General features: G+C 44.9%; 1 protein-coding gene across 2 annotated transcripts in view; it reads right to left on the reverse strand.

Annotated features, from left to right (window-relative positions):
- LOC126519716 (nischarin-like) overlaps window positions 1-14,602 on the reverse strand; it is a 187,035-nt gene that overhangs the window by 13,427 nt on the left and 159,006 nt on the right. For both annotated transcript variants that reach the window (XM_055065375.2, XM_055065374.2), the window contains one exon: window positions 12,804-12,840. In XM_055065375.2, the coding sequence (XP_054921350.1) occupies window positions 12,804-12,840 (37 nt within the window). The remainder of the gene's footprint in view (window positions 1-12,803; window positions 12,841-14,602) is intronic.

Below are 14,602 nucleotides of genomic sequence, written 5' to 3' on the forward strand. Positions count from 1 at the left end.
AACTTCACACCTGGCCTTAGAATCCGGTTTGCCAAATGTCTTTCACAAATTGAGACGACCCTCTCGTCACTCGAGCAATGCCACGAGACAGCTGACGAGTGTGAAGCAACTGTGCACGCCATGCACGGCGAAGTTGTCGAAATGACTAGAAAAACCGATGACCTGGAAAATAGGAGCTGATGCAATAACCTCGTCATATATGGCGTGAAAGAGCCCGATAAATAAAAATTCTGCAGCATTGGAATCGCTCATAACAAAAGATATATTGCATAAAATTCTAGGCATACATTTGGTGCACTGTGGAACCTGTGCACCAAATTGGCTTTAGTAAGACAGATCAAGATCGACCCATCATACTACGCTTTTAAGACTTTGCAGAAAAAATGAGTTCTTCACAATTGTTTCAAACTGAAAGGAAAGAAAATTTCGATTTCTGAAGATTTTTCAGCAGACATTCCTGAAAAATGTGGGAAGCTATGGAAAGCCTCAGCAGGTAGTCGGGATAACAGTGATAAAGTTGCACTGCTTTTTCACAAAGTAAGGACTAATGAGGACCTGTATGTCTGGGATAGCGATTAGAACAATATGGCCGGCCCTATTACAACACTCAAAGCTCAATGCTAGCACTTCCAATGAACGACCAATACAAATACTGCATCACTGACGTTATTGTGCTTTAATGTGAGAAGCACTGTCAATAAACTTGAAAAATTTGAAGAACTGCTGCTGTTGTGTGGCCCAGATGTAACCGTTATTACAGAGACAGAACTCTGATATCCACCATTCTGAGCTGGTTCCTCCGTCCTATGCATTTTTATGCAAAGATCGGGACGATCGCAGTGGAGGCATTGCCATTGCTTTTAAGCAGCATTTGTCTTTTCACCGAGAAACTGGCATTGCTGACCATGAGAGCGCATGGTGTACAATAAAGGTCAACGATGTTACTTTATGAATCGACGGTGTCTACAGACTTCCAGATGCTCCGGACAGCTACCTTGTAGAACTGTACGACTTCCTGGATAACTGTATCAACTAAATAACCAAGTTAATTCTAGCTGGAGACTTTAACCTGGGAGGGATCAATTGGGATAACTTGTTAAGTGGCAAAAAAGAAGTAAAAAGTTGTGACCTTTTTGATATTTTGAAGAGTTTCTCGCTAGCTCAACTCGTGCACCAGCCAACATGCATTCAAGGGGAAGCGTGCTTAGTGCTTCTCCTTGTCTTCGCATCTTTAAGCCCGAGGTTGGCATAGAACAGGGTATATCCAACTATAAAATGATTTTATTGACGGTTGATGATCCTGTCATGGGTGCAGGACACCCTAGTACTGACACCAGAATTACGGTTAACGATTACAAAAGAGCAAATGATGAAAGTGTTGATTCTTTAGAGATTATGCAAGATGATTTTGACGATAACACATCAATGCCAACAACCTATGGTTAAAATTAAAAGGTAGGATTTCACATTGTGAAAATAATTTTATTCCTACCAAGCAGAAAACGCTATGGGTTACAAGAACTATCATACACCTGAAAAGAAGGCTACAAAGGATGTGCAAGAAAAAACATAATTCCACTATGATTAACTAGCTTTCACGAGACCTAAAAGAAAGTTTAAGAAGCCCGAGAGATAACCTCTTTTCTAATACCTTATTTGAGTTCATGACAAATGAGTCTCAGAAATTTCAGCGGTATCTATCAAAGCCGGAAAGTGCTCCAAGAAAATCGGAAATTGACAGTGTAGTGGTTGAGGATGCGCATACTATCACTAACTCATTCAACACATATTTTCAGTCGGTCTTCTCCCGTGCTCATGTCACTAATATGCCCTTGCCAGAGTATGAATCACCCATGCCCAATATCTTGATAACAGAGCCCAGCATTCTTAACTTGCTGCTACAAAAAAACGTTAAAAAATCTTCTGGCCCTGATAATTTATCAAGCACTTTCCTCAAGCGATACACAGGTCAGCACCTCCCTGCACAAAATTTTCAGTGCATCACTTGAAATGGCCGTGCTTCCCACAGAGTGGTCGTGCGCAAGGGTGGTGCCAATTCACAAAGGTGGAAACAAGCAGCTTCTAGACACATACAGGCCAATATCCCTAACCAGCACATGTTGCAAACTAATGGAACAACGAATAAATAAGGCTATGGCGACTTATCTGGAAGAAAATAACCTATTATACATCAGACAGCACAGCGACAGGCAAGGGCTTTAAACTGTTACACAACTTTTAGAAATTATACATGACTTCGCTACCATAACTGATCCAAGACTGCAAGCTGACGCAATTTTTATCAATTTCTCAAAGGCTTTTGACTGTGTTCTTAATACTTTACTAATCTTCAAACTCAAATCAATTGGTATTAACTCCAAGATTATTTCATGGATTTAAGCATATCTCTTGAATCGGTCCCAGCTTGCATAAATAATGCTGAATCAGACCCTCTTGATGTTCTTTCTAATGTGCCACAGGGACCGGTTCTGGGGCCAACTCTGTTTCTGGTGTATATTAACAACATCTATACGTGTGCAGAACCAGGGATTACAATAAGGCTTTTTGTGGACGACTGCATCATTTACACAACTGTTAAAACAGTTGAACAGAAAATGTTTCAATGTATTACGTAACATGTCCTTAAATTTCACATATAAATTAATGAATACATGAATACTTCTGTGGAACAAGTTGACTCAGTCAAGTACTTTTGTGTCACGATAACAAGGTCATTGAAATGGGACTTGCATATCAATAACATTTTCGCACACGCGTTCAGACAACTCGGCTTTTTATGTAGAAAACTAGCGACAGCCCCCGCCCTGGTGAAATTAACCGTTTATAAGATTCCGCTTAGGCCCATGTTAGAGTATGGTAGCATAGTAGAGAACCCGCATCAAAAATATTTAAACTTGGCATTAGAAAAAATTTAAAACAAGGTGCTCTGGTTCATATACACAAAATATTCAAGGTATGACAGAGTAGCTGCGCTTTGCACCCAAGCAGTCATACGAACACTTGCTGTCCGGAGGAAGTTGGCATGTTTGAAGTTGCTTCATGTTTACCATGACCTCATAAACTTAACAAAATCCATCTACTTGGTGCTCTCCGGACGTCACTCAAGTAGAACTAACCACGCTAAATGTACTAGACCATCTTTTTCGCATTGTAGTACACTAAAATACTCTTTTTTCTTCAACAGTAGAGCTTTGAAATTGTTTGTTCACAGTCTGTGCACTCATTCATGCTGGCACTCGCACCTTTCTTTCTTTTGAAGTGGATGTTGTGGCGGTCTGAACCCAATCTGTTCCCAGGCTGACTTCTGCATGCTTCCGTGGCTGTCTTCACATGCGGCCATATTAACTGCACAGCGCCACCTAGAGTGGGGCTCGTTTCGACCAGCTGCGTCTGCGTGGCCTAGCTCCCGGGACAAACTATAAAGAACCGCTGCAAGGCACCAGTCTTCATTTGGCAGTGGCAGTTGTGGCGGTCTGAACAGCGTCTAATTCTCCTGCAATCTGTTCCCAGGTTGCTTATACGATCTTTGTACACGACTCTAACGTTTTATTCCAGCCGCAACTGCTGCCCAGTTATACTTTCTTGTCGCCCAGTTCTATTGTCTTGTGCTGAAGGATGCCGTCAAACATGGAACTAGCAAAAAATTGATATGCTTGAATCATTGTTCAATGCAAAGATGGAGACCTTGGTAAGCGACCTAGTGTTCAAGGATCCACTGTCCAGCGAGGGCTTGATCCAGCATATTACCCTCAGTGTGAGTGTCGAGCACCTGAGCGGCATCTTCGATGAATTGGCGACGAAACAGGGTGAGCTGCTTGCAGCGAACAAAGCCCTGACAGCGCGCAATAATGAGCTTGAAAAGAAAGTCGAGCATCTCTAACAGTATTCTCGAACTAATAATGTCGAGAGTAAGGGTGTCCCGTCCACCTTAAGGGTATCCGTCCACGATTCTCAAGTTAATGGGTGACATGACTGAATGTCCTGTTTCGCTCTCTGACCTAGACATCGTACATCGCGTGCCTATGAAGTCTGGCGAAAAAAATACATAATTGCCCGCTTCTGATGCCGTGACAAGAAAAATGAATTCCTGCACAAAGCACGAAAGGCACGCCTACAAACCAACCAAATTGGTTTCTCAGGCTCCACTCCACCACCAGCAAAGCTAGTAAGACCAGTGACAGCAAAGTATTTCGCATTGCTGACCTGCGCATTTTCACATAACCGTCTTTCATTCATCTTTTCCATGCACCTGCGCACACCTTAATCTGTCATGTCTTTGATGTCCCCGGAAAGATCTAGGTATCAACTTTCGAGTAATAATTGTTCACTGGTCCATTTTAACGCTAGAAGCCTTAGGAGGAATCATGATGACATTAGTAACTTTATCACCAATCTTGATCACTCATTCTCATTTATATTTCTGAGACCTGGCTTTCTAACAATGATTTTAAATTATACAGTTTTCCATCTTACAATTCTGGATACTGTCATAGTTCATCTAATAGTCATGGAGGTTCTGCCATTTTCATTGCTCCGGAAGTCACTTACACCCGCAGGCATGACCTTTCAATAAATGTTAGTTCCTGTGAGGCTATTTGGATCGAGGCTGAGCAACTTTCTTTGCACATAATCGTAAAAATCTTATTCTTGGTTCCATCTATCGTTCCCCATCGTCTTCTGTCACCGGATATGACAAACTAATGAAAATAACGAAGCAATCGTGATTCCCCTTGAAATTCCAATAGATTCCCATGTACTGAGAACCTCGTTTTAATGAAGCTAAAATTTCCTCGCAATGGGTATAACAAAGCTTTTTTTAAAGCGCAGCCCTTTGGCGCCCGTTCCTGCGTTTTGCGGCACCGTAGTCCCTCGCCATAGCTAGCTTCGCAGCCGGGGCCAGTGCACTGCTCTAGCTGCACGCACTCCTGGTACCAACTCTCGCGCACGGCGCGAGCCTTGCTCTCTTTGCTCCTCCTCCAATGCCACCCCTGTGCGGTGGCAATCAGAGCGCTGGCTCGGTGGCGGCTGATCTCGATGATGTGCTGCTGCCCAAGCCGAAACACATAGCTGCCGCCGTTCACCACTGTGTATATCCCTTCCACCCCTCTCCTCCGTGGCGGCGACCGCGCAATGTTCTCCGGTTGCTGAAGTGCCAGCTTGCCATCAGCGGGTCACGGTGTGCGCTTCCCAAGCCAAAACGCAGAGCCACCTTCAGTTGACTCGCTAGCAGCGTCAGCGGCGTCAGTCAGTCGCTGCGATCTCTTCGCCCTGCAACGTTCTATGCGCCGTTTCCCACAACCTCCTGATAAGCGAGGCAACTGCGCCAAGCTAAGCTCCGTTTGCGGCGGCTGGTGTGAAATGTTCCGCAAGAGGGATTGTCCGAGGCTCACAGACAGTTCATATTATTATATAATCCGTGTGCCTATATAAGTAGTTTATTCTTAACCAGTTCTTTCTGAGCCATGAGTGAGGCAACCAGTGGAAGTCCTTCATCTGCTGCTGCAGCTAAACGAGCAGCCTAAGCAGAGGCCAAGTGCCGTCGCTGCCAGAATCCAGAGGTCCGCTACGCCAAACCACGGATTGGTGCAGCAAGTCTAGCATATATCCATCTATTTCTCCGACCACAAAGCTACCTTCACAACAATCAAAAACTGGGAATGGAGTGTTTCTTGAAGAGGTGAAGAATAAAAACTTGTAACTGTACATACATGTCTTGCTCGAATTATTTGCCTCAGTGTATAGAAAAGGGGAAACAGCTGAAGAGCTGCGCTCAAATTCTGCATTAGGAAGTAACATAATCGTTCGCAATTTTTTCCCCAACAAGCATTTACTGACTATTGTGGTACCCATCAGGTCGATGTCTTAGGGCATGTGATGCTCACGTCTCTCGTGCGTGTCTCCCAGCCTCCCCTTTCCTATGAAACTGGTGGACCCACCCGCTCTTTCGCTGCTTGTCGTTGCCTCTGTGCACATCAACAATATCAGTGTTTCTATCGGTTCATTTGTGCGAGTTCCTGCCGCCAGGAAGGAGATGGACGATGGCAAACGGAAGCACAAAGCGACATCAATTGAGCAGAGGGTGGCTATGCTGGAAGCCGTCGAGTCCGGCGTGAAGAAGGAAAAAGTGGCCGAAATTTCGGCGTAGTGTTGGGCATGCTGTTGACGATTTTGGGCAGCAAAGAAGCTGTCACCAGTGCTGTCGCACGTGGTGCAAAAGGCAACAGAAAGAAGCTGCAAGCCTCTGCTTTTGAAGCTGTAGAGAAGGCGGTGTTCAAGTGGTACTGCTGTGAGTGAGGCACTGTTGCAGTGCAAAGCAAGGGATTTCGCGTGCGAGGGACTTCACGGGCACGACGATTTTGTGACGAGTGTCGGCTGGTTGCAGCATTTCAAGGAGCGGCACAACATCGTCAGCAGGGCTGTCAGCGGGGAAGCGTAGTCTGTCGACCGCGAAGCTGCAGTGGCGTGGGTGGAGACAAATGGGCAGCTGCAAGAAAAATGCAGTGCCAAGGATTTGCTCAACGCAGATGAGACAGCCCTGTTCTACCAGATGCTGCCGAAAAAACCTTGGCCTTCAAAGGTGAACACTGCCAGGGCGGTAAGCTGAGCAAGGTCCACGTAACCGTGTTGCTCCGTGCTTACATGGATGGTCTTTAAACTTTTTGTGCGCAAACAAACAGGGACATTAACGAGAGGGTGGCATGTCTTGTTGTGAAACTTAATAAGAGGTACAAAATGAAGGTTGTACAGGTCTACGCCCCTACATCCAGTCATGATGACCAGGAAGTCGAAAGCTTCTATGAAGACGTGGAATCGGCAATGGGTGGAGTGAAAACAAAATACACTATACTGATGGGCGACTTCAATGCCAAGGTAGGCAAGAAGCATGCTGGAGACAAGGCAGTAGGGGAATATGGCATAGGAACTAGGAATAGCAGGGGAGAGTTATTAGTAGAGTTTGCAGAACAGAATAATATGAGCATAATGAATACCTTCTTCCGCAAGCGGAATAACCGAAAGTGGACATGGAGGAGCCCGAACGGCGAGACTAGAAATGAAATAGATTTCATACTCTGCGCTAACCCTGGCATCATACAAGATGTGGACGTGCTCGGTAAGGTGCGCTGCAGTGACCACAGGATGGTAAGAGCTCGAATTAGCCTAGACCTGAGGAGTGAACGGAGGAAACTGGTACATAAGAAGCCGATCAATGAGTTAGCGCTAAGAGGGAAAATACAGGAATTCCAGATCAAGCTACAGAACAGGTATTCGGCTTTAAGTCACGAAGAGGACCTTAGTGTTGAAGCAATGAACGACAATCTTATGGGCATCATTAAGGAGTGTGCAATAGAAGTCGGTGGTAACTCCGTTAGACAGGATACCAGTAAGCTATCGCAGGAGACGAAAGATCTGATCAAGAAACGCCAATGTATGAAAGCCTCTAACCCTACAACTAGAATAGAACTGGCAGAACTTTCGAAGTTAATCAACAAGCGTAAGACAGCTGACATAAGGAAGTATAACATGGATAGAATTGAACAAGCTCTCAGGAATGGAGGAAGCCTAAAAGCAGTGAAGAAGAAACTAGGAATTGGCAAGAATCAGATGTATGCGTTAAGAGACAAAGCCGGCAATATCATTACTAATATGGATGAGATAGTTCAAGTGGCTGAGGAGTTCTATAGAGATTTATACAGTACGAGTGGCACCCACGATAATAATGGAAGAGAGAATAATCTAGAGGAATTCGATATCCCAGAAGTAACGCCGGAAGAAGTAAAGAAAGCCTTGGGAGCTATGCAAAGGGGGAAGGCAGCTGGGGAGGATCAGGTAACAGCAGATTTGCTGAAGGATGGTGGGCAGATTGTTCTAGAAAAACTGGCCACCCTGTATACACAATGCCTCAAGACCTCGAGCGTACCGGAATCTTGGAAGAACGCTAACATAATCCTAATCCATAAGAAAGGTGACGCCAAAGACTTGAAAAATTATAGACCGATCAGCTTACTGTCCGTTGCCTACAAAGTATTTACTAAGGTAATTGCAAATAGAATCCGGAACACCTTAGACTTCCGTCAACCAAAGGAGCAGGCAGGATTCCGTAAAGGCTACTCAACAATAGATCATATTCACACTATCAATCAGGTGATAGAGAAATGTGCGGAATATAACCAACCTTTATATATAGCTTTCATTGATTACGAGAAAGCGTTTGATTCAGTCGAAACCTCAGCAGTCATGGAGGCATTGCGGAATCAGGGTGTAGACGAGCCGTATGTAAAAATACTGAAAGATATCTATAGCGGCTCCACAGCCACTGTACTCCTCCATAAAGAAAGCAACAAAATACCAATAAAGAAAGGCGTCAGGCAGGGAGATACGATCTCTCCAATGCTATTCACAGCGTGTTTACAGGAGGTATTCAGAGACCTGGATTGGGAAGAATTGGGGATAAGAGTAAATGGAGAATACCTTAGTAACTTGCGCTTCGCTGATGATATTGCCTTGCTTAGTAACTCAGGGGACCAACTGCAATGCATGCTCACTGATCTGGAGAGGCAGAGCAGAAGGGTGGGACTAAAAATGAATCTGCAGAAAACTAAAGTAATGTTTAACAGTCTCGGAAGGGAACAGCAGTTTACGATAGGTAGCGAGGCACTGGAAGTGGTAAGAGAATACATCTACTTAGGACAGGTAGTGACTGCTGATCCAGATCATGAGAGTGAAATAATCAGAAGAATAAGAATGGGCTGGGGTGCGTTTGGCAGGCATTCGCAGATCATGAACAGCAGGTTGCCATTATCCCTCAAGAGAAAAGTGTATAACAGCTGTGTCTTACCAGTACTCACGTACGGGGCAGAAACATGGAGGCTTACGAAAAGGGTTCTACTTAAATTGAGGACGACGCAACGAGCTATGGAAAGAAGAATGATAGGTGTAACGTTAAGGGATAAGAAAAGAGCAGATTGGGTGAGGGAACAAACGCGCGTTAATGACATCTTAGTTGAAATCAAGAAAAAGAAATGGGCATGGGCAGGACATGTAATGAGGAGGGAAGATAACCGATGGTCATTAAGGGTTACGGACTGGATTCCGAGGGAAGGGAAGCGTAGCAGGGGGCGACAGAAAGTTAGGTGGGCAGATGAGATTAGGAAGTTTGGAGGGTCAACATGGCCACAATTAGTACATGACCGGGTTAGTTGGAGAAGTATGGGAGAGGCCTTTGCCCTGCAGTGGGCGTAATCAGGCTGATGATGATGATGAAACAGGGACAAAGAATAGGGGCAACACAAGGGAATAGGGTCCCTGTTTGTTTGCGCACAAAAAGTTTTAAGAGAATCTGTTCCAACTAGGCCGACTCGCTGTTATACATGGATGGGTCGGAAAAGGTGCCAGCTGCTGTGGTCGGCAAAAGTGCATCACCACGATGCTTCAAAGCCAAACAAAAGCTCCAAGTGAGTTATGTGTCCTACCGTAAGGTTTGGATGACGACAGAAATTTTTGCAAAATGGCTGTGGGAGTGGGACGGGTGGCTGGGAAAGCTGAACCAGAAGATATGCCTCGTACTGGACAACTGCGCGACCCACCACACTGCCGCTGTGCTCAAAAACATTGAGCTATGCTTCTTGCCACCAAACTGCACTGCAGTTGTGTAACCCTTCGACCAAGGAGTTATCATGAACTTTAAGTCGGGCTACCGCAAGCGTGTGATTGACCGGATTCTGCTCAATATGAGCATGAAGCACGAGTCCACGATCAGCTTGTACATGGCGATAGAGATGTTACAGGCTGCTTTGATGGCTGTACCGGCAAGCACAATCGCCAATTACTTCCGGCATGCCTCATTTGGCGCCAGTGGTGGCGGTTACAACGAAGATCTCGGTGCTACCGCCAATGAGGGTGCCGTGGGCAACCAAGTCCTAGCATCGTGGAATGCTCTCCTTGATGCCGGCGTTGTGCCCGACTGCAACACCTTCTGCACGTACGTCAGTGCCGATGCTGATGCGGTGACGACGGAAGAGCTAACGAAGGTGGAAATTGTGCGCGTGGTGACGGGGGTGCCTAATGACGACAGTGACGAATGTGTCGACGACAGACCGGAGCCTAATATTGGCGAACCCGACGTACTGACGGCTGCACAAGTGCTGGATGCAGCAGACCTGCTGCACCGCTTTTTTGGTGCTCACGATGACAGCGAGGATGGACTCGAAATAGCAGCTGCAGCTGAAAAAGCCATCATTCGTCTGAAGAAGATGCGGCAAAAATCTATCAAGGACTTTCTTTCTGCAAAGTGAGCCGCCAGCTGGTGTGCTGTTGATCGATCAGTGATGAGCCGTTTGGTGTGAATGAAGTAGCAATTCCTTGCTGTTTTGGCACGTAAAACCCTATAATTTAATTTTAATTTTTAATTCCTTGCTGTCCTTTTTTCGCTTGTTTTCTTCCGTGCGACGGCCATTTTCTTTTTCGCGTGGCGGGCTGCTGTGAGGTTTGGTGGTGAGTACATCCTCTCTTGCTTGCTAATTGTGGATAGAAATGGATAGTGGCTATAACGAACTAATGGTTATAATGAAGTAATTACAACCCCCCTTCAACTTCGTTATAACGAGGTTTTACTGTACATAACTCCATAAATTGCATTCCACACTTTGGCTCAAAGTCTGCTGTGTCCTTTGATGTTCCATATTCTAGTGAATATTCAGTTTAATGAATGTTCAGTTAAGTGAACTATTTCCTAGTTCACTCAAGTGAGAGCTGTACCTTACGGACATCAGCACACATTGTATACACTGTGCCCGTCTGTTTAAAATGGCCAAACCTGGTGATGGGCCCTATAACAGCATGCTCACAGTGAACTCATCATAATGTCTTCCACCTTTACTGAATGATGCACAAAACACTGCTCAGCTAGGAGCAACACTAAGAACTCATCTTCTATGCACAGCATCAGACAGAAGCAATTTAATCCTGTCACTGAGTGACAGGATTAAACAGTGACAGGATTGTACAGTGTTGACTGTTTCTTTGTATGTTTTATCATTCTGAAACTTGTAAACTGGTAATACCCACCTGCATGATCCAGCATTGAGTAAGTCAATAATCACTGAAGACATAAGAGATGCTCAAGTAGAAGGCATGGGATTAATTTTGTCTACCCTTTAGATGAGTACTGACATTTTCAATGTGGCATTTCTTTCTTTGTTAAAAACATCCAAGCTCATTAGGCTAAAGAAAAAACAATGGGAAACGTTGGAGCTTGCTTTAGATATTTTACTACCACAGCACTTGTTTTTTGAGACTGTTTAGGTACCCAGGAGAAGGCGCATTCCCTTCCTGTGATCACTGCCACATGCGAGTGTAGCCAGAATTAATGCACAGAGCACTGCAAGTTTATTTATGAGCAACATGTTAAGCCTTACTGCTACATGATGTCGGCAGATTTTTCTATGTGTCGTGACATCACAATGTCAGTGATCACAGTTCGGCATTTCAAGAACATTAGAATCAAATTAAATATAACAGACTGCAATGGTGCAAAGTGTGTGCACATATTTTATCGCTGTTCCCATATATCGTATCGACATGGCAGGATGTCAACGAGCCATCAAAATGTGCAGGAGACCCTTTGTTGGCACACTTGCGCTTCTTTCACACAGACCTGATGCCAATTTCTTTCTCTCGCTGATATTGTGTGTATACTTATAATAAATATTGAATATACCGAGGGTATTTTTCTGGCCTATGTGTCTTCAACTTCGTTACAATGAGGTTCGACTATATTTTCTTGTATGGGGGCAGTTCTGACTCCGTAAATGTCCTCGCAACTTACTAACTTATCTTTGGGTCCGTTTAAACACAATGTAGTCCATCTTTACCAATGAAAAGTTAAATAGGCACGAGAAGTCGCGCTCGGAATTCATGGCATCATGGAGACCTAGTGTGACACCTCCAGGTGGTGCCACCGCCTGCCTTTGTTTTTGCAATGTTGTTGGCTAATGAAGCCTCCTCTCGTAGTATTTTTATGTTACTCTGATGTGTCTAGTTCACTTCGATTCTTTTATCGACAACTGTCTGTTTTCACCAACTGTTTACAATTCCTTTACAAATATACTTTGTATTAGAGAGTTTTATCTTGTCCGGCATTCCAACAAATGTAGGCAGACTGGGCATATCACCAGGTGGGCGGGAGACATAAACGTGAGCTGCTTGACAGGTGCCCCTGTCACCTCATGAGGCAGAGCTGAACCAGGCAAACGCAGAGCTGACACTGCATCAACCAAGTGTATTCTACTTTGCTGCTGATGTAAACATTTGGCAGCGGGAAACCGTGACCAAATTACGCCTCTGCAAAAACTTGTACCAGCAACGAAAAAGAATACACTTGGTACTGCAAGACTAGCTCTGTGTTTGTCTGGCTGAGCTCTGCACCACCAGGTGCCTGCACCACTCCGGCCACTCACGTTTGCTCCTGTGCCCCTCTAGTAAAACAAGTCTGCCTGCATTAACTGCAGTACTGGACAATCTAAAACTCTATCTTATCTTTCCTACCTCCCGTGTGAAACCTCCAGACAAAGGGGCATTTCAGATGTCGAAGTACAGTAATTTACAAACACAGCTCAACCTATTTTTGTTTTTGGTCTCTCGAATAATCGAAACTGAGAGCTTAGTACACAAGCATTATGCATGGCACCCCCACAAGGAGAATGCAGCTGGCTGTGTCCGGGAATCGAACCCGTGACCATGCACTGAGCCGCTGAAGGCGGGTAGCAAGAAGGAGGGACCAGTACCTGGGGCACAGGGCTGCAGGTTGGTGCTGGGGTAACCCTTGACGACGGACCAGGGGGTTCGGAAAGCAGGGAGAGAAGCAGTACAGTCACACTTAATGCCAACAGCAAGAGCACAAGCGAAGAATACAGCAGGCGCCCATTAAGGCGGACCTGGTTAAATATGAGGAACAATGTGTGAGCTTGGCGGTCCAATAGAGCCAACACAGCATTATCCACCTAGCACGAACCTAGAGTTCAGTTTCTACAACAACCGCTAATGCCTGTTAGTTGGCTCGATTAGAGGTCCAGCTAGCAGACTTGGGAGAAAGCATCTCTGGTAGCTATAATATAAGCAAATGGCATTACTGTGGGCCGGAATGCTGGCTTTTGTGACAGTGCACAGGTGTGTACAGTGCCACCGAGCAGGAAATACTCAATAGCTTAAGAGTGCATAAAATGTGCTTTTTGCCAAAGCATCATAAAATGTTACTTTTTTACTTATGTCTTGAGGTTTTAGTTATTCATTTGTTCATTTGAATTGTGAATATTTGGGTGTACCAGCAAACATTGACTTTTGTGGAAGGACAAACAATTTCTGCAGTCCCTTGAAGTTTGTCTTAACAGAGATCTACTGTATTTTGCACACATGTTGGTCAGAAAAACTGCACATTAGGGTAGCCTGCCTTGTAGCAGGCTTTGCTCAAATTATTTCACGAGGTGCATTGGACATACTTGTTAATCACCAGAAATAATAACTACAAACAAGTGATATTTCAGCTCGCACACAGACTCATCAGAAAATTAGCAGATGCACCACGCAACTGGTTTTACTGGAATGTGTGCCTGAATTTTAAAGCAACTACTACCCCATTTACTAGCATAACAGATGCACTCAGAGAATAAATGCCATCCCCGCTTTACAAATAAAAAAAAAAATTTGGGAGAGACACTTAAGGCTGCTTACGTGTGGGAATGGGGAAGCGTTATACTGTTTGTAGATCGTGGAACGTCATGAGCATGCTCATTTTGTACATGCATGACGCGGTGCCACCTCCTCCCCATTGGCTGCGCCGTCACACGCCCAATTATGCATGCACTAGGCCACACCTTTAGTCGGCCAGAACCGCAGAGCTGCCGCAGCATTGGGGAAGCGTGCTTGCCTCGTACCCTGGACGGCCAGTTTTGATTCCCATACAGACCGAAATGTGCCCATTTTTCTTTCCAAAGCCATTAATTTACTTGCATTAATTTTACAGGAACCTTCCTGCAAAATTTGACGTCAATCCGATTATTTTTTGCAATATGTTTTTACTGTTTGTGCCATTGGCCATTTTTGGTACCATCTTTCGGTCACACCAGCTACGACGGATTTTCCCTCAATGGGGCACATACTGCTTTCGCATTAAAAGTACATCTCTTTCTTTTTCTCGCATAATATTGCACCCCGAACTTGCTGCCATGAGGGTTGTCGGCTCGGTCCAGCTGAACAACGGGTGCCAACTTTCAAGCACCATGTAAAACTGTTGTGCGTAGTATGGCCTTCCGAGATTTTACATACCGCTAATCTCAGAGAACACTTTTGAATATTTCTTAGTGCTACCTAGCGTCGCCTGCAAAAAAACAGTATTCCTTCGTGCAAGTGCTTCTTTCCTTGATGGCCCCACGTTTTCTTTGTCGATTTGATTGGCCCGTCCATGATGTTTGCACGCGTGTAGGGTAACTGAATTGCCAGTGTTTATCGCGTGCCGCAAATGGGGTGATATGCAAGCTATAATGTCTGCTTCAAGCTTAAAGCTGCCAAATATGCTTTGGGGAATGGC

The sequence above is a fragment of the Dermacentor andersoni genome, chromosome 10 (assembly GCF_023375885.2).
Source record: "Dermacentor andersoni chromosome 10, qqDerAnde1_hic_scaffold, whole genome shotgun sequence".
In the NCBI taxonomy this organism is placed as follows: Eukaryota; Metazoa; Arthropoda; class Arachnida; order Ixodida; family Ixodidae; genus Dermacentor; species Dermacentor andersoni.